The sequence below is a fragment of the Salmo trutta genome, chromosome 35 (assembly GCF_901001165.1).
Source record: "Salmo trutta chromosome 35, fSalTru1.1, whole genome shotgun sequence".
In the NCBI taxonomy this organism is placed as follows: domain Eukaryota; kingdom Metazoa; phylum Chordata; class Actinopteri; order Salmoniformes; family Salmonidae; genus Salmo; species Salmo trutta.
The window spans coordinates 17,747,192-17,766,654 of record NC_042991.1 but is presented as its reverse complement, the minus strand read 5'-3'; the positions used below and the strand labels follow the sequence as shown (position 1 = coordinate 17,766,654).

Here is a 19,463-nt window from a genome sequence, read left to right as displayed (position 1 = left end):
GGCCCATGACCCTCAACCCTCCACTTCCGGGTTACTTTTTTTTACCCCTTTTTCTCCCCAATTGGTAATTACAGTCTTGTCCCATCTCTGCAAAACCCGTATGGACTCGGGAGAGGCGAAGGTCGAGAGCCATGGGTCCTCAGAAACACGACCCTGCCAAGCCGCACTGCTTTTTGACACACTGCTCGCTTAACCCGGAGCCAGCCGCACCAATGTGTCGGAGGAAACACTGTACACCTGGCGACCGGTATCAGCTTGCAGGCACCCGGCCCGCCACAAGGAGTCGCTAGAGTATGATGGGACAAGGACATCCCGGCCAGCCAAACCCTCCCCTAACCCGGACGATGCTGGGCCAATTGTGTGCCAACTCATGGGTCTCCCGGTCACGGCCGGCTGGGGTTGAACCCGGGTCAGTAGTGATGCCTCAAGCACTGAGATGCAGTGCCTTAGACCACTGCACCACTCGGGAGGCCCCAACTTCCTGGTTACTTAACAATTGAGGTCAATGCTGAGGTAAGGTTGAGCTATAGAGATAGATAGAGGACTCATCTTTGTATCTGTACCATTATTGTGTCTGTGACAGTATGGGCAGCTCCATTGAGGCTACAACCCATAGGAATCCCCACCCAGTTGACTTTGACTACTTTAAAATGGCAGAAGAATGATGGAAGCCCTCAACAGCGCTGCCCCATGCTAAAACAACCTTTTGACCGCTAGAGGCCTCTATCATTCTCTATGCTCTTAACGCATAGGAATCCCCACCCAGTTGACTACTTTAAAATGCTGGCGGCCCTCAATGACAATGCTAAAACAGGTTATATCCATAATGAGTCCTCTATCTAGCTCTATGGGTCGAGCTGCTAATAAGCTTAAGGGGACGTTTATAGGACATGGAGGCTTTGTGCAGAGTAAGCCAAGCACACACCATACCGTACCCGTTCGCAGCCAAATCTCCATTCATACTTTACTCCACATCCTGGTTGCATTTCTTTTACTGGAGTAGCCTACAGGCAGCCACCCGCTTACAATGTAGCTAGTGTCACTACTGTGGCTAATGGCTACAATTGAGCTATTCCTGATAAAGATAGTTTGGTACTTTTTCCTCATGGCAGCAGATCATATCTTCACCAAAGAGTGGTGATCTTTTGCTGGAGAGAACAGAGAAAGAATAGCGTTCTTCTGTGAACAGATATACTTTGTTCATGGGGAACTGAGAGCCATTCCTTTGATATCACACAAACTATTCTCAGTGTTGTGAATTCAGAGTACACAATAAATCACATAGAAGACAAACATTGTACAAATCCCCCTTCTTTTAATTGTTTCAATTTCATTATATATAAATACACATTTACAGATAATTTTTGTCCATGAAAGACATCATGGTGAATAATGAATGACATAATGAAAGCATTGACAAAATTACAATCATCAATCATATTATTAGTGGCCGAGTCCCATAGTCCCGTGTTCTATAGGAGAGTGATGACATGGGGACAGCCCTGTCCCTACACTCAGAGCAGAAATACACTTATCGTCTGCCTGCCTGCTACTGTAGACCAGAGCTATGGTGGCCTAGCCAGTTAAGACATAGCCTAGTTCCTCTGTCAACCAGCTGAGACAGCCTAGTTCCTCTGTCAACCCGCTGAGACAGCCTAGTTCCTCTGTCAACCCGCTGAGACAGCCTAGTTCGTCTGTCAACCCGCTGAGACAGCCTAGTTCCTCTGTCAACCCGCTGAGACAGCCTAGTTCCTCTGTCAACCCGCTGAGACAGCCTAGTTCCTCTGTCAACCTGCTGAGACAGCCTAGTTCCTCTGTCAACCTGCTGAGACAGCCTAGTTCCTCTGTCAACCTGCTGAGACAGCCTAGTTCCTCTGTCAACCAGCTGAGACAGCCTAGCTCCTCTGTCAACCAGCTGAGACAGCCTAGCTCCTCTGTCAACCAGCTGAGACAGCCTAGCTCCTCTGTCAACCAGCTGAGACAGCCTAGCTCCTCTGTCAACCCGCTGAGACAGCCTAGCTCCTCTGTCAACCAGCTGAGACATAGCCTAGCTCCTCTGTCAACCAGTTAAGACATAGCCTAGCTCCTCTGTCAACCAGTTAAGACATAGCCTAGCTCATCTGTCAACCAGTTAAGACATAGCCTAGCTCCTCTGTCAACCAGTTGCCCCTTGGTAAGGACCATGTTGGCTAGTCTAGGGTTCGCTCTTCCCAACTGTCTGTCAACGTGTTCTATTAAAACAGCTCTTTCGGTTCTGACATTAAAAAAAATAAAGGACAATGTACACCATTTAAATGGGGATGATTCTTAAAACATTTCCCATTCATAGGGATTCTCAAATAATGTTATTTGCATGTGACACATGTGGTTGTGATTATTATTATTTACAGCAGATAAGGATCACCAGAATAAATGTATTCCTCCTCTCTGAGCCCTGGGGCCAGATACTGTACTGTTATGTTTATGCTTTGTGAAAACACAACCAACAGTCTGAAATTTCAGGTGGGTTTTAGCTGTTAACTTATTGATATGAAGAGGTGAGAAAAGGTGCAATAATTCCAGTAACAAAATGATGCTGCTGATAGATCATTTCTATGTAAACACTCAGGAGAGAGCTACAAAAGATAAAATGGCTGCTTGACATCATTTGATGACATCATTTTAGTTTAGCTTATCTTCAGGGTTGCTCTTCAGCCAAAACACAAGGTGGTTAACGCCACGTACTAGCCCCTCTTCAGGAAACACAGAACGCCCTTTTCAAATGACAAACCACAGCAAAACAACTGGGAGGGGATGAATGACTGACTGACCTCAGCACTACATGAACAAACCAACAACGATGTTGTACAATGCTACACACCCACCTGGGACTGACTGACTCTCAATGACAATATGGCATTCATTCACTTCACTGTTTTCACTATTCTGATTACACAACATTGAGAAAGCCCTGACTCTGCACCCCCAGGGTTATAAAGAGAGCTGTACTTAAGTACAGATAAACTGCTGGTTGGGTGATCTGGACAGATCCTAACCCTGCTGTGGGACATTGTATCATCTCATCACTGAGACTAGAAGTCGTGCCTCTTCAGCCCATAAAACAATAAACATGGCAATCAGTCCACCAAAACCCCATGGAAAACAGCCTGTTGTGTTACTTCTTAAAAGGAAGTCAAATCAACATATGAAAAGTCTAAAATATTCAGTGATGGGATATCTCTGTAGGCAGTACAGCGAACAAAGAAGTCATCTAGGATGTGGCATAGCGTTAGTGGCTGGGTCAAACAGACCCCTATAGTACATACCCACTCCCCTGTGTCTCCATGTTACATCAGACTATGAGAAGCAAAACCACCATTTGAGATGGGAAACGTTTGATAAGTCGTTTGGTTGCAGTTAGCTAGCTGTAGTCAGTAGTCAGTTCCACCCAATACAGAGTGCATTGTGCTGACTGTGGGTTTCAGTAAGCACTTGGCTGGACCCATGTTAGTCAACAGTCCATTAGAAATGATCATTTACCCACTTCACAGGTTTCAAAAGTGCATAGTAGACCCAAATGCATACATACACCTCAATTAAACAATCCTCTCAGGTTGGCTCTAGTGGCATGAGGAGAAACGTCTCTTTGGGAGCTGACTGTTGAACACATGGAGTGAGTGGCATCTAGTTTGGCTTTGGTCTAACTAACATAATTGTGACAGTTAGCAATTAAATTAAGCAATCAACACATGTTTCTTGTTTTATCCACCTGACATTTTCACTGCTTTTGAATGTCTACTGTATCCAGCCCCACTCTTGGGTCTCTTTCAGGTGGCGGGGAGACCCCTGGTTGTGTGGCATACTGTAGGTGAACCTGCAGCTGGCGGTATCGCTGGTAGTGGTGGGGTGGTGGCTGTAGTAAAGGGGTGTGGATACATGGGGTATGTATTTGCCAGTGCTGTACAATAGGGGCATGCAGTTAAAACGAAGCACATGCAATCTGTTTGGGAGCCTTTACTTCCTCTGATCCATGCTTTAGTCTCCGGGGAGGTGGAACGTTTGGCTCAGGCCATTTAAAACTCAGACTGAACTTAAAAAGAGACAGTCTCCAATCCCACAGCGTTCTAACAGAGACAAGAGAGAGAAAGGGGGGGATAGATGAGGGAGGATAGAAACAGAGGGATGAAATGAAGGAGGGATAGTGTTCCAATCCTCAGTTTGGTGGATAGATAGACACATATATCATGTCATAAGGAGTCCTGGTCTCTTGGCAGCCTGCCGCTTGCATCCATTAAGTTACATCTGTACCACAGTATGGGGGGGTTGACTGGCTGGCTGGTTGACTGGCACTAGTGACGGTTGGCCTGGCTGGCTGCTGGGGGCTCCAGTGTGGGGACCTCAGGGGCCTGGCCGTGCCCGCCGTAGGGGAGGGCTCCAGCGGGTAGATGGGGCTGGGAGGGAAGGGTCACTGCTGGGGCTTGGAGGTGGGCTGGCTGGCTGCAGGCTGGGAGGTCTCTGGAACCTCGATGGCGATGGAATGTGGCTGGATCACAATAGGGGCACGTGGACCTGCAGGAAGACATTGAACTGTGTCAGACTCACTGGGGAAAATAATAACCCTCAATAGAGAAAAGTTAGCCAAGTGTCCCATTCCATAACAAGTAGGTAAAGGACTAGGCTACATATAGGCTATGTGCTCTATGAATGAATTTAGCTTCTGCATTCTCTATGTTTTGTATGATACTAAAGGTCAAATTCTGAAGTTAAATGAAGAACTAACAGGCATGTACAGACAGGTAACAATGATCCCAATGTATTTCACACGTCAATGGCAATGACTTTGTAAACATCAGATAACATATCAGGGTTCTGTTGATATAGACTAATGATGACCTGATGCCAATGAGGAAGACAATGCGGAAACATCCCAATAGGAACATCTGTCCAGGTTGAGGTTCATGAACACAATACAAGCCAAAAGCCTGTAACAACAGTAAAAAACACTCTCAAAAAATAAAGCAGCCAGGCTGAGGCTACAAGGGCAAAGTCTGGCTACCAGGTACACACTCTGTAAATCCTGTTGACAGGAAGGTTCCAACTCGCATCTAGCTTTGTTGCAATAAATCCTGTTATCAAAAGAATCCAGCCTGTTGTCTTAACTAGAAGCAATTCATATGGGAATGTATTATTAGCAGGAGGCATGACCTAAAGTTGGGCCCTTGTTTAACTGTTCTCAGGTGTAACCTGTCCTGAAATATTGAAAGCTCCATGTTCAGTAGGTGGAAAACGTTTTGAAACAGGGACGTGCTACCTGAGCATGTCCAGTAAGGATACAGATTTTTGTTTTCCGTCGCAAAACGTTTTACTACGGTGTGCCCTACTGAACATGACCAAGTGTGTACCATGAACCTACCTGCCCTCCCCTGGCGATGCTCATCCACACTGTCACTTTCCTTATAGAGGACATCATCCATATGCAGCATAGAGGGAGAGCACAGAGCACTGCTTAGAAAGCACTTGTACTATTAGTTAGGCTACTACCCCTACTATATCAGATTACAATATAATGATAGTAATATCTCAACATCATTATATAGCCAAAGTCTCTTGAAGATTCCAGCTATCACTTTGGTAATGCTAAAGAGAGAATCAGACTAACATGTCAACAGGCATCATGGTGTTGAACAAACAGAGCACCAACAGAGAGGATGGTGCTGAGGAAGTAGGTATGAGGTGAGATGACAAACACATACAGCCGGATGAGACAGGACAGCAGTGGCTCGTCTTAGGGGTATTGGTCTCCCACTGCACCACACACACACACACACACACACACACACGCACACGCACACGCACACACACCTGTCCCTACTACAGGTAACATTAGATCATGTCCCCACGAACAAACTTTCAAAAGACATCCTAATACTGTGGATATCATGGAATATTCCAGAGTATTGAAGAATTAGTATATTCCAGACTATGTAGGATCTGACTATGATGCTCTGTCTTTCATGGAAAACACTTACTCAAAGTTTCTAATGCTTCTTTCAAACAGGATGCATGTTTTGGAACATGTTTGATTTTGCACAGGCTTCATTCCTTTCACTCTGTCATTTAGGTTAGTATTGTGGAGTAACTACAATGTTGTTGATCCACCCTCAGTTCTCCTATCACAGCCATTAACTATTTTAAAATCACCATTGGCCGCATGGTGAAATACCTGAGCAGTTTCCTTCCTCTCTGGCAACTGAGTTAAGAAATACACCTGTATCTTTGTAGTGACTGGGTGTATTGATACACCATCCAAAGCATAACTGATAACTTCACTATGCTCAAAGGGATATTCAGTGTCTGCTTTTTTATTTTTCCCATCTCCCAATAGGTGCCCTTCTTTGCGAGGCATTGGAAACCCTCCCTGATCTTTGTGGTTGAAACTGTGCTTGAAATGTACTTCTTGAATGGGGACCTTACAGATAATTGTATGTGTGTGGTACAGAGATGGGGTAGTCATAAAATTGTTAACCACTACCATTGCACACAGAGTGAGTCCATGCAACTTATTATGTGACTTGTTAAGCACATTTTAACTCCTGTACTTATTTAGGCTTGCATTAAAAGGGGTTGAATACTGATTTACTCAACACATTTCAGTTTTTCATTAATTTGTAAAAAACTAAATTCCACTGACATTATGGGGTATTGTGTCTAGATCAGTCTCAAATTAATCGATTTTAAATTCAGGCTGTAAACACAAGAAATGTGGAAAAAGTCAAGGAGTATAAATACTTTCTAAAGGTAATGTACCTCTACAAAAGGCCCCAGGGGGATCAAAGGGTTGTGTTAGCATATGAAAAACAGACTGTGCTTTTAGCACATATCCACAGGCTAGGTTTTCAACTAACCAGCCTGACATTATATTGATGTTTTTAATATGAATAGACGGCTACTGTTTATTGAAGGCATCTAATGTCTTGTGGGTTGAGTGAGTACTTGGCTGCTGTGGGGCCCTGTTTTGTCTTGTGAAGTTCACTTGTTACATCCAATTAAAATGCCTATAGCCGGTAGTACACTACACAATTCGGGCACCGATTTAGCTGTTCCAGATACGTTTTTGAGATTGGAGACAAAATCCTCATTGTTGCCTACTCAGGGCACGCGGCTGTCACCGACGCTCGTTTAATGTGAGCGGGTCAGAGACGCAATCTGAGGGCTACCGATCTCGTCTTGGAGCAGTCCCAGACATCTCAATATTTTCAAAACATGTTGGATTTTATTGGCACAAAATCTGCAATACTTTTGTAGTGTGAAATGTGCAACGACAAGTTTTGAGACCGGTGATCAGCAAAAGCCAATGAGTGCTCGCCAAAGAAACCAGTGAGATGACATTTTTTCGCGTCACCCAGAAGTGAACTCTTTCGAGCAGGAGCCATGACTACTAGGATGAGTTTGTACTTGCCTTAAAACCAAAGCGTCAACTCGTTCCAGCTCTGAAGTTCACAAGCAATAGAAATTTCAACTGTTTGTCATGCGTCAATGTCTGACAGAAAACGTTTATGAGACTGCTTTGAGCCACAGCTCATTCTAGCTGCGTTAACAATCTAATCACATCATTGTTTTTGCGAGACTACGTGGTGGTATGGAGAATCCTCACGACCAAGTGAAGACTCTTGTAGCGTGTGACCCCCTTGTCTGTACCAGATGGTTTATTGTGCGCACCACCATGTTGGCAAGACAAGAAACTACAGGAAAGACATTCGTTTAACATGAGAGGCTCAGCGATGTTTGGATTTTGAAAGTCGTAGTGTACACCCGGCATAAGCGTCTCTGTGGTCTTACTGGTAAAGTAATGGGATACTGGGCATAGATTAGGCTATAGCTTAATGACCATAAACCATGCCTAATTAACAAAGAGATTACATCCACTTTATCACCAAGGCAGCAAAGAGTTACTACAGATACATTCACGATGGACCAAACACTGACAAAATACTTAGCGATCAATTAACTGAAATGATTGTTATTGAGTTGCTCCATCCGTGGCAAAATTAGGTCCACTACATTATATACACACAAGGCAAGCTCATACATGCAGCCATGCTCAAAACATTCTGAAGCAACAGCCATGACATCATGCAACTCAACACTGACAGGCAAACTGATTGGATGGTTAGTGAGTCAGTCGAACAAACAGCTGAACATAGTACAAAGGCACCGTGTGTCACTATGAGCAAACACAGTCTGGTGAAACGGGTTGGTTTGGGGCGTGGCAACGTGCACAGGAAGCGGGACGGATGGACACGATGCAGCTGGGTTGAGTACAGCAAGTACATCAGGGAGACGGGGGGCTTACGAGTCATTTAGACTCCGGCAACGTTTCGCCTGGGTTCTCAGCAGCCACTGGCCTGGTCGGGTTGTCAACCACTGCAGGGCCTAGGCTGATGGCAGGGTCTAGGCAGTTGGCAGGGTCTAGGCAGCTGGCAGGGCCTAGGCTGGTGCTCTCAGCCACAGGACTCGATACAGCTATAGGTACGGCTACAGGTATGGGCTGCACAATGATTACCGTGTCACCTGGTGGATCAAAACACAAACGTACAGAAACACCTCTGTGTCAGAATGATATAAACCAGGCCTGCTCATTGGGCCAGAGTATACTGATATGTTATCCCCACACCGATACTGCCCTGGGGCTGTTAGCTTGTCATGTTTGGTTTCCTTTTCAGTTACTGTAAATGAAGCGCAGTTCCTGTTTTTGTGTGATACGGTGAGGAGATTATTCATATCATCTAGGTATTCGCCTGAACATGTTGTGAATATCTCTGAAACCAATAGCAAAACAAATTGCATTGTCATTTTGCTTATAACGCCTTATACTGAAAGTCCAAATGGTGTGACAGTAATTTGGGCTAAGGGTCGTGGCTATGGGGTCACCATGGTCACGGATCACTCCTCAGAACAAAAAACAAGGCAATTAGGAGTCTAGTCCTTGGAACTGTTTTCTATTGGGTGATCTGCTGTGTAAAGAGGCAACATGAGTGAAGGAGCTGAGAGTCCTGTCCTCAGACCAACCAGTTAAGACAAGACACATGACGCTGAGGCAGAGAGCATCCTCTGAGATCTGACAGGATTACATGCATCTTCCTCATCTCGCCCCTGTCCCAGCCCCGGTCCCAGCCCCGGTCCCAGCCCCGGACCCAGCCCCGGTCCCAGCCCCGGTCCCTGTTCTGGGGACCACTGATGGGAGAGGGTAAAACAAAGAGCTTCTTGTTGGGCTTGAAATGTTGGAAGAAAAGAAACACTTGACATCTCTACCTGTTGACATGTTATTGCTCACTGTTCTGACACTACATCCATCGCTTTTACACATCCAAAAATACCAAACAACAACATTATATTATATTATATTATATTACCCATTCTGGTAAAGGAGCATTGTGATACAAGGCACATTTCTGCACTAGCAGACAAATTATCATCATCTAATTTACTCAGACTGAGGAGAGTGATGATTATAATTTCAACATGGTAGAAAAAATATTTAAATAAACGTCAGAGGGCTCTCACTTGGATAATCTCCTCCTCTATGATATGAACTAGCAGTCTCATTCAGAGTATGAGTAAGCTATAAATACCTGCACATCAAGGTAATCTAAGGGCTAGCCTGCAGCCTCTACCTCCTGGGCAGGACCAGGTGCTGTAGACCCAGAGTCCTGCCTAGCTGGACTAGACACTGGTGCCCCCCCCCCCCCCTCCTCTATTCCCTAATCCCTTCCTCCCATCCCTGTTTGGCTGCTCTGGCCCCATCTGTGCTCTGCTGTTTCCCTGCCTCTCCTCCCTCTTCTTTCCTCCTCTGAAAGGAAGTGACAGCATTAAGTCAGGCTGAAAAACCCACATCTGCGAGGCGGCCTGTCACTGAGGTAGTGTGTAGTGGCGCCTTCACCCAGGAGAAGGGCCAACACAGACGGATTGGATTTATCCTGTTACCCTCCTCATGAGCTCTATCCCACCTATAGTAGTCTATACTATACAACAGAAAAACGGATATGTGCACTAGCATACTTAGTTTATTACCCAATGCCAAACAGTCCCCAGCCTACTTACTAGCGCCCCAAACATACCCCCCTCCCCCATTTAAAAACTCCCCCGTCCCCTCCCAGCGTGGTCTCACCTCTGTCCGTCTCAGCTTTGATCTGGGCCTCCAGGTCCTCTGGGTCCACGTACTGGTAGTGATCATCCTCCTCCGGCGGCTTGCACTTCCCGCAGCAGAAACAGCAGCAGCAACAGCAGCAGCAGCAGGAGAAGACGGTGCAGCACACGGCCATGGTCTGCAGCACAGGGGCATAACACAAACACACAGCATTATCAGTACGGAGCTTCTCCCGACCACATATACCCAGTCGGGACAGTCACCCGCTGTCTTCCTGCTCGCAGGAGAACTTATGTCTAGCCTCAGATCTACAGGGTGATCCAGCGAGAGAAGCTAGGGGATATTAGCAGCAGAGACAGTGTAATACATGTGGATGGTCTCAATAATCCTATTGTACCAAGCATTTCTAGGGTATAAATAAGTGGAACGGTTTTGTTTCTCCCTGAAATGTTCCTTTCTTTTGTAGTTTTCTTTGTAGATGAAAGCAGAGTGAGGTTTGTGAGACAGTCAGTGGATCTTCATCACTGCATCTAGACCTCTGTACTTACTCTACTCAGCATCAAAGGCCACACATCTCAGAGTGACTGAGCACAACTACACAGAACACAATTCTAAATAAAGACTGCTTTGCACCTGGAACCATCTGTCTGACGGAAACAGAAAAACGCAGTACACTGACAGGTTGAGAGGGAGGTAACTATGAGACTTGTCAAAGCAATTATACACAAATACTTATATACTGTCAATGTACTCCCAACAGGGATTACAGTAGGGTGTCTAATGCATGGAGAAGACAGTACTAAAAAGTGAATTCTATCCATAACAATGTCTAATAAAATCCCAGCAGCTCTTAGTGTGATGAGTGTTTGAGTGGCTGTGAAAGAAGTCCAGTCAGTATGTCATCATTGAGACGGTCAGCTGGGAGAGTGGGGCTACTCACCCCCACTGGCGGAGGCTACAGCACTACTGACTACACCCCGGATAACCTAATATATTACCCTGTTAGACTCTCTCTCTCACCTTAAACCACCACTTGGACATGAGGAAGTAGTATTTGACGCTCTCCTCTCCAAACTGCTCGGACACATAAAGGCCCATGGAGCCGTACTCGTCGTAGATCCTCCTCTTGCCGTCATCGTTCAGGATGGAGTTGGCGTTGTTGATCTCTTTAAACTTATCTGCAGCCTCCGGGTTGTCTGGGTTCTTGTCTGGGTGGTACTTCAACGCTAGTTTCCTGTAAATAGATGGATGAATTAACAAATGGATGGATGGATGGATGAATAAATTCATCTCAGTCCACACCACCACATACACATTTGAAGAAACTCTAAATCCTATAAAGAGCTTTTACCACATTAAAAGTAATTGTTCTGTGTCTGACGACAGATCCAAAACGGACCAACTCCTGAATAAAGCTGATCATTAACTTGCTCCGGGGAAATGGAGAAACAGGCTTACAGGTTGAGAAACAGGCTATAACGCCCAGAGACAGGCTGAGTGTTACCTGTAGGCTCTCTTGACGTCCTCAGCGGAAGCTCCTTTCTCCAGGCCTAGCACCTTGTACAAGCTCTCCCCTGTGGTGGACATCTTCCTCTGGGGGCCTGGCCGGTTTGGCTCAGTTGCGCCTGTCGTGGCCATGGCTGAAGTCTGCCAAGATACACAGTCACACAGGAGGTTAGCACTAAGACACACACACACACACACACCCTAGGGAACTGGAACACCTAGTACACATTTTTACATTTTAGTAATTTAGCAGACGCTCTTATCCAGAGCAACTTACAGTAGTGAATGCATACATTTCATGCATTTATTATAAAAAATTTTAAAAAATGTACTGGCCCCCCGTGGGAATCAAACCCACAACCCTAGCGTTGCACACACCATGCTGGCGTTGCAAACACCATGCTCTACCAACTTAGCCACAGGGAAGACACCCTAGGGAACTGGAACAGCTCTGCCTAGAATATCCCATCTCATAAACCCAATGTCAATACAAGGATACTGTATGAACCAGCAAAACACAAGGATATAGCATTCAGCACTGGCTGGGTTTATGTTTTAACAATGTCTGCACACATATGTAAGAACTGGGCCTATACACAACCCTTACAGATCATTTTAAACCACAATAAACTTAACGCAGCGCAGATGAATTTGGGATTAAACTCCAAGACTGCGTGTAGTGAAGTGCGTTAAATGTGTTAAACATGAATAATGCATCACAACTGTGGAGCCTCCATCTGAAATCCCTGTGATTAAAACAAAGCAGAAGGCCAGCAGTGAGACTCCAACGCTCCACACAGCCACACATTCTGCTGAACAGGACAATAGCCCTGCTGTGGCACACACACACACACACACCACATCACACTCAGCCACGCACACTGTGACTACTGGTGACTAGTAATGCCCTGGGCAGGCTTGAGCTAAAGGCGATTACATTTTGCTGATCACGCACAGATTACTCACACAAGTCAACATGGGGCAATCCTAGACTGGCCTGGCGAGACGGCCCTGAGCAGCCAGCACCGCACAGAGACAGGCTTAGGAGGCTTGGCTGGGGAGGAACCTGTAGTCTACACGTTGTTGCAAGGGGGAACAGTAAATGGTGGCAAAAGGCTACAAGCAGTAGCAGACGAGCAGTAAACTACACTACTTGCCCATTTCCTGTTGATTCCCTTCAGGCTGGTGTTGTCCCAACACTGAAAAGGTGGTCTCTGTAATTACCTTTGTCTTACATTGGAACTGGTCAGTCTCCAAGTCAAGGATTTCTATCTGCTCAACAACCACCAAACTTTACTCACACACTTCCAAAGCTTGTGTTCCACCATGAATTACCTCTGCTATCCGGCCTGTCTGTCGGCCATTCACTAAAGCCCCAGTTCCAACGTTCCACTGGCTCAGGCCCAGCCTCAATTCTAATCAGTTAAAAGAAAATAACTTGTGAATAGTCTGTAGAGAAAAGGGACTTCACAATTACAGGGCTAAATGGGGTAAAGAGAGACAGCACAACAAGGCATCCAGCATTTTAGATAGGACCTACCTAGGCCTAAGCTGCTTGTTTCCTGTGCATTGCAGTAAGATAAATAACTTTCTGAAGTGGCATACTGTCATTTCCTTTGTTTCATTACACAATGCCAGAGCATGGAGTATTCATTATCAGACCCATTATCTCTGCCTTCTCAGTGGCGATTGATTTGTTGACCAAGCTTGTACTCTGATCACTTCACCTTCTTGCCGACAGTGTTTTCTCATCAACGCACAGTGTCTTAGAGCTGTGCCAAGCCTCTCCCATGGGCCCTAGCAACCTGTGAGGGGCCCAGCCCAGGGACACTGAGTAAGCACAGTGGGGTGAGAGAGAGGGAAATAAATCCATTAGTATCTCTTAGGGCAGGGGTTCCCAAACTTTTTCCACTCGGGCCACACTTCCAGCATTGGGGAACACCCCCCCCCGCGCGAGCGCGCCACATCTATTTCTATTGGTACAAACACTATTCATGACACAAAATGTTCACACCCCTCTTGTTGGTGGAGAGCGTTTCACAGGTTTAAAGCTCATTTCCTGCAATTCCACATATTATGTCATGGGGTGCAATGAAAATGTTGCAGTTTAAAGCAAATTTTCTTGCAATTCTATACATTTTGCCATGTCTAATGTGTATTCATGTGATATTAGAGTGGCAAAATATACAACAATATCTATGGGCTAAAAAACATAAATAGAAAAATGGGCTAGTTGATCTGGACATTTCTGACAAGTTATAAATAGCTCTCTAAGGTATACAATGACTGACATGACAAGAGGAACTGATGATGCACTACCCGATTTAGAAATTGCACCTTGTGCCTTCTACTACTACTTTCAAGAGTAAGTTTAAAGCCGGACTGAGTTCCTTTAAAAAATAAAAATAATAATAAGGGCCCCACAGTTTGGTAACCACTGTCCTAGGGGAACAAAATTGAAGGCACCTTTTCAATAAAACACAGATCCCTTGATTCCTGGAAGAGATGTGACATGATGTGTGTTTGCTATGATTATGCTTCAGTTATGGTCATTACACTGTTTCTGGGTTATAAAATGTAGGCCAGCAAGTAAGGCCAAGTGGTTTTTCCCTGTGTGTTCCACACTGGCACACGTCAAACGTTGTGACACAGAGTAAAATGTGTGCATCCAGGTAGGTTTGGGCGGTATCGAGATATCCATATGGTCTTCTTTCGTACCGGGATTTACGGTATTACCGGCATAGCACACAAGGGGGCACTAAAGATGTATAAAAAGCCCATTGGGCCTCTATTACCAGAATGCTAACAGAATTAGCAAAAACGAATAGTGAAATCAGACACTGTTAGCTAAATGCTAACGAGCAAAAAAAGAGAAAAAACGAATTGCAAAGACAAGCAAATCAAGCTCAAAGTTATACAAGCAGCGCTAGTAACTGGAATAGAAGGAAGAGCAGCATGTGTACACAGAGCAGATAGGAGGAGAAAGAAAAAAACACTAGTAGGAAGCACAGGGAAAAATAGCAGCTGTACAGATAACTCATCCAGAGCTCTTTGACTTCGGGCAGAAAGCCATTATATGGTGGCAAACATTTACTAGTGAATTGCATACGAGTGTAACTTCATCACCTTGTGCGCAGCAAAACAGAGACTCGTCAATAGATCTAGAATGCTATGGACTCACCAGCTCGCTTTCTCCTGTTGTGCTGTTTACAAACACGTGACTGGCTCAACTGTTCTGGAGAACTATGGTAAGCTTCATAATTTAAAATAATGTGACAGGTGAAATAAAGAACGCAATCTGCTTTATCTCCTAAGGTATTGCACAAGTTGACTGCAGGTAATAACTTAAAAGTAGCTACAAATATTTAAAGTAAGTGAAAACTATTTATTTGAAGTTCTTGACAGTATTGAAAAACCATCCTGTGGCTTTTTCAAATACAACGGTATACGGCGAGAGGCTTCTGTGGGTTAGCGAGAGTAGACATGGCCCAGTGCCTGTCAAAGACACCACTTGACACTCCGGAAAAGACAGCAGCCCGGGAGCACTTCTAGCTGGGTGTGAAACGGTCTGTACACAGGCTCTGACATGCTTTACCTAGTCGGCTAGTCCCTGGCTTGGCTACACCATCTCTTCTCTTACCTAGCTGAGACTGAGCCAAGGGAACCCCTGGCTAAGATGATAGACAGGCAAGGCCGGGTGCATGAGTTGGTCTTCATACTCAACATGTCATCAGGGTTCATGACCCCTGACAGGTCACTCCTGATGTGGAACTTTCTCACACTAATATGTAAAAATCCCATAGGTATAACTGATATGCCTAAATAAGGACAAAGACTGGATTAATGGAAGAAGAGTGCTTTATCTAGGCCTAAGTAACTATTTAATTGGCCCTACTTGCTAAATATATCAACAAGTCAGAGATGGAAAGATCAAACAAATTTGAAGAACAGCCACTGTGATCATGTGACAGCCAAATTACCTTAATGTGAAGAGAGAACACAGAGAGGCAGCAGCAATCAAGCAGCCTACTGTCAGTGCTAGGCTTAATCAAGGGTATTTTGCATTCTTTTGCAATCCTCTTGTTTCTCACAGAAGGCAATTTTTTTGTTGCCTTTTCAAGTGATTCAAGAGCCGGATGTTGTTCTTACAGAACTTTCATAAACATCCCAGGGATGAGGGCTGCTTCAGGACATTTAAAGACAACTACTTCCGTACCTTGTCAATGGAAAATGATCATATCTGATTTTATTTGCCACCATAAACTTTAACAGCAACAACCTCTGATTTAAGGTTGAAACCTGAGATATTGAAAATAAAATACAAGTCTCTAGGCCTAAAATATTGCTACAATGTTAAACATGCTTCAGTGGGGGGTAAGGACAACTCAATGACCAAGACAAGTAGTAGGACAGACTGGCAATTCAACATCTAACCTGCACCTCTTGCTCATAACCAGAGTATAAACTAGGCCTAACCGACCCAAAAACTGGAACAGGGCTTGACTAACTTTTTTTGCCACTTGTCCTGGACTTGTAAAACATATTTTTTTTCACTTGTCCAAAAAATGTTATATCATTGTATGATGCAATGAACCACTTATTTTACTATAGCAAAAAATACAAAAATGTAGGCTACACTCTTCCTATTGGCTTTTTTGCATATTCAAACCGGTATTAAAATACAACACTGCCTCTTTAAGGCTCTCCTGGAGGATGGTTGGCCACCCTAAAAACATTACAACTAAATACGTTTGATGTTTGTATGTCTACCATTCAAAACAGACTCTGTGATGACAGATCCAAAATTCATACAACCACCGGACATAAACACAATCAAAAAAAGCAATGAGGCTGATGCAACAGATCAGAACGTCTATCATAAAATGTTAATAAAGTTGTATTTCTTCATATTATATTATTAGCAATGCGCACACGGTTCTAGGCTATTATCGAACGGTCCACATTCTATTAGGGGAAACATCACTCAAAAGCGCACGGCAATCGCGAGCGGTTTAACGTGATAGAGTTGCCCAAAGGCCGGCAGATGGCGATATTGAGTTAATCTTACCGTCCAAACGCATTGCATGCAGCTGGCAATGACAATACACTCATATCCCCGGTGGAACGGTTCATACCTAAAACATTCTCCATTCCGGCACCAATGCTCCGATTTCGTCAAATGTATTCAATGCGTGAAGGCGTGAAAAAAACGGGGGAAATATGCTACTTTCCTAATGAAACAATCAGGTTGCAGTAGTCGGTTGTTTACTCGCTGAATGCGGGGCGCAATATCAGGAAGTAGCATTCCTAGGCATTAGACACTAGCATGGTGGTAAAAAATTGTGTTTCAAAAGAAAATATGCATATTTTTCCTGTTTTTTCCCCCGCGTTCTCGCCATTAAATAAAGTTGAGGAAATCGAAACCTTTGCAGCCTGAAATGAGAATGTTTTAGGTACAAACCAGTCCACGGGGGATATAAGTGTATTGACGGTTGCACACAGTACAATGCGTTTGGACGGTAAAATGAACTCTCGATATCGCCATCTGACGACCTTTAGGCAAATCTAAAGATGCATCAACTAGCATGAGTTACTGATAGACTAGGATTATGTATTTGGCTGCTGGACAATAAAATAACGTTGATTTAAAAACCAACAGAACATGAGAAATATGCTGGTTTCAATGGCATATTAAGTGTTAACAAAATAATTCCCTCAACATTTCTATGGACGTATTTGGCTAGGCTAATTTGAAACAAGGTAAGACATGCTTTAGAAAATAACAAAGTATAGGTTTTAAACAATTAGGTTTATGGTTCAATAGTTTTAAAATGCTGACCGCCTCTGCTCAAATTCAAAGTGGGTGATGTGCGGTGCGTTTACTGGCATTTCGCCTCTATATGTCATTAAAAGTCGGCTACATTTTCTGGCGCTTCGTGTCAGCATTGGTTTGGACATGAGGCTGTAGCCAATATGCATAGGCTATCACCTACACCAGGATTTCCCAAACTCGGTTCTGCCCCCCCCCCCTTTTATTTATTTATGTACATGAAAAATAGATTAATATTATTCCAATGTTACCCTCTGATCGGTGTAATTGTTTGATATTGTAATGTGTGATTTTTTTTTACTTGTCCATTTGAACAATTTGTATCTATATTCTTGTCGGATGGACAAGAGGACCAGCTTTAATGTCGAGCCCTGTGGGGATTTGTGTAATTGCTGGCTGCTACAAATACTTGATGCAAAACTATTGACATAATCCATGACTAATCTGTAAAATACCACACCAGGATTTTGCTATGACACCTCACGTTTGACCTCACAACAGCTGGGCCAAAAGGGATTTGGAAGACTGACATCATGGCGGTAAAATATCTACATTAATCATCACAAACCTATACTAGTTATGTTGACAAAACGCAAAACAAGAACCGTTTGAGCCATCTATTCTGTGACAGGAGATTGAAGAAACACACAGCATCTACGTGTTGCTATGACACACATGGCAGTGAGGGCTGACAAGGGTGTGATCAAAATAGACAAAACAACATTATGCAATAGCTAGCTCACACGAGATGAAACCCGATAGCTGTAGCTATAGACTTGCGATAGAATAATCCATGCAATCATAATTGTTTCTTTCTGATATAGTAAGGAACGTAGGGTTTTTAATAGTCTGTTGGGTGTCTTGTAACCACTGCCGTGTCCTTGTCTTTATAACGTTATATTGTCCATTCCATGGTCCTTGCACAACCATAATCCCTTGCTAATCTCCACATGGATAATTACTTTCCATTTTTACATCATGTCTTTTTCCCATGCAAGAAGAATCTAACGTTGGCCATCTAGCTACATCTGCAGTGCTAGGTAGCAAGCTACAGTAACGACATTGCAATTATTTTTGCACCTAGCTATGTGGCGTTTGCTCGAGATATGCAGATGTGAATTAGCTCACTAGTTAGCTAGATTAACCCAGGCACTGGCCAAAATGTTTTACTAACTAAACTAGCTGTCAGTGTTGTCAATAACATTTGGGGAGCGGCAATTGTACCGTTAGCTGGCTATTAGCCAACTATCTAAAAATATGAACGCTTATTGGAAGGTTATTGGTTAGTAATGAGAAGATGGTGGATATCAACTAATATTTCAAAATGTGTTACAACTGCAAAAGTCGACGTGCTGCTCAGCTGACTGTCACGAACGCTAATTTAGCCAACTAGCTACGCTGATGTCAGAATTAGTTGCCATGAATATTCACTCTAATAATGTTCCCTGAAACGAGCGTGCGTCCAAACAATGTATTTAACCAACCCAATACAATATCAAATCTGCAACCGCATGCCAGAGTAGGTCGTTGCGTTAGGCTGTAACGGTACACAATGTCCATGGGTTTCTGGACTGTCCTCGCCACCAGACCCCACTTGTTCGCTGGCTCAGTAGCTAGCCAAAACCGACTAGTGTAGCTTGAAAAAAAAAAAAATCAACTCCCGTGGCTCAGGTCAGGGCGACTTTACGTCTTACCTTGTGCAAATTGGAAGAGGTATATTTCGCTGTGGCATAGAGGCATCCACTTTGTATGTCAAGATTGCCAGACAATGTGTCAATGTATCCGTCCCTCCTAAAAATGCTAGCGACTATCGTTTCAGTACCATTAGCCACAGTAGACAAGGGACGTCTGATTGGTTGAAGCCCTCGTCTCAGAAGCAATGAACAGCGTCGTCATATCCTTACAAATGTGGCGCTTGTGAAATTCAAGTTTTTTTTTTTTTTAAGTATAGTTTTTTTTCTAACTACTGTAATTCTGTGTTCTATGAAAACTATAAAATTG

The 19,463-nt window shown here is 44.1% G+C and overlaps 1 protein-coding gene across 3 annotated transcripts; it reads right to left on the bottom strand.

Annotated features, from left to right (window-relative positions):
• Positions 1 to 1,295: 1,295 nt before the first annotated feature.
• Positions 1,296 to 19,370, bottom strand: LOC115174753 (dnaJ homolog subfamily C member 5). Of its 3 annotated transcripts, XM_029733579.1 has the most exons (7): positions 19,157 to 19,370; positions 11,631 to 11,773; positions 11,147 to 11,360; positions 10,148 to 10,304; positions 8,333 to 8,550; positions 5,393 to 5,432; positions 1,296 to 4,548 (listed from the first exon to the last, which is right to left on the bottom strand). In XM_029733579.1, exons 2-5 carry the CDS (start codon positions 11,762 to 11,764, stop codon positions 8,336 to 8,338), a joined length of 720 nt encoding a protein of 239 aa, XP_029589439.1. In that variant the 5' UTR covers positions 11,765 to 11,773; positions 19,157 to 19,370; the 3' UTR covers positions 1,296 to 4,548; positions 5,393 to 5,432; positions 8,333 to 8,335. The 3 variants fall into 3 exon arrangements, with proteins under 3 accessions (XP_029589439.1, XP_029589441.1, XP_029589440.1); XM_029733580.1 differs by lacking the exon at positions 5,393 to 5,432 and having other exon boundaries at positions 4,457 to 4,548; XM_029733581.1 differs by lacking the exons at positions 5,393 to 5,432; positions 8,333 to 8,550 and having other exon boundaries at positions 19,157 to 19,358.
• Between the last annotated feature and the right edge of the window lie 93 nt (positions 19,371 to 19,463).

Coding starts and splice junctions, on each gene's coding strand:
- LOC115174753 (XM_029733579.1), bottom strand. CDS start 11,764: ATGGCCACGACAGGCGCAACTGAGCCAAACCGGCCAGGCCCCCAGAGG. Junction 11,361..11,630: donor GACGTCAAGAGAGCCTACAG/GTAACACTCAGC, acceptor ATCTATTTACAG/GAAACTAGCGTTGAAGTACC. Junction 10,305..11,146: donor TGTCCAAGTGGTGGTTTAAG/GTGAGAGAGAGA, acceptor CCTGTGCTGCAG/ACCATGGCCGTGTGCTGCAC.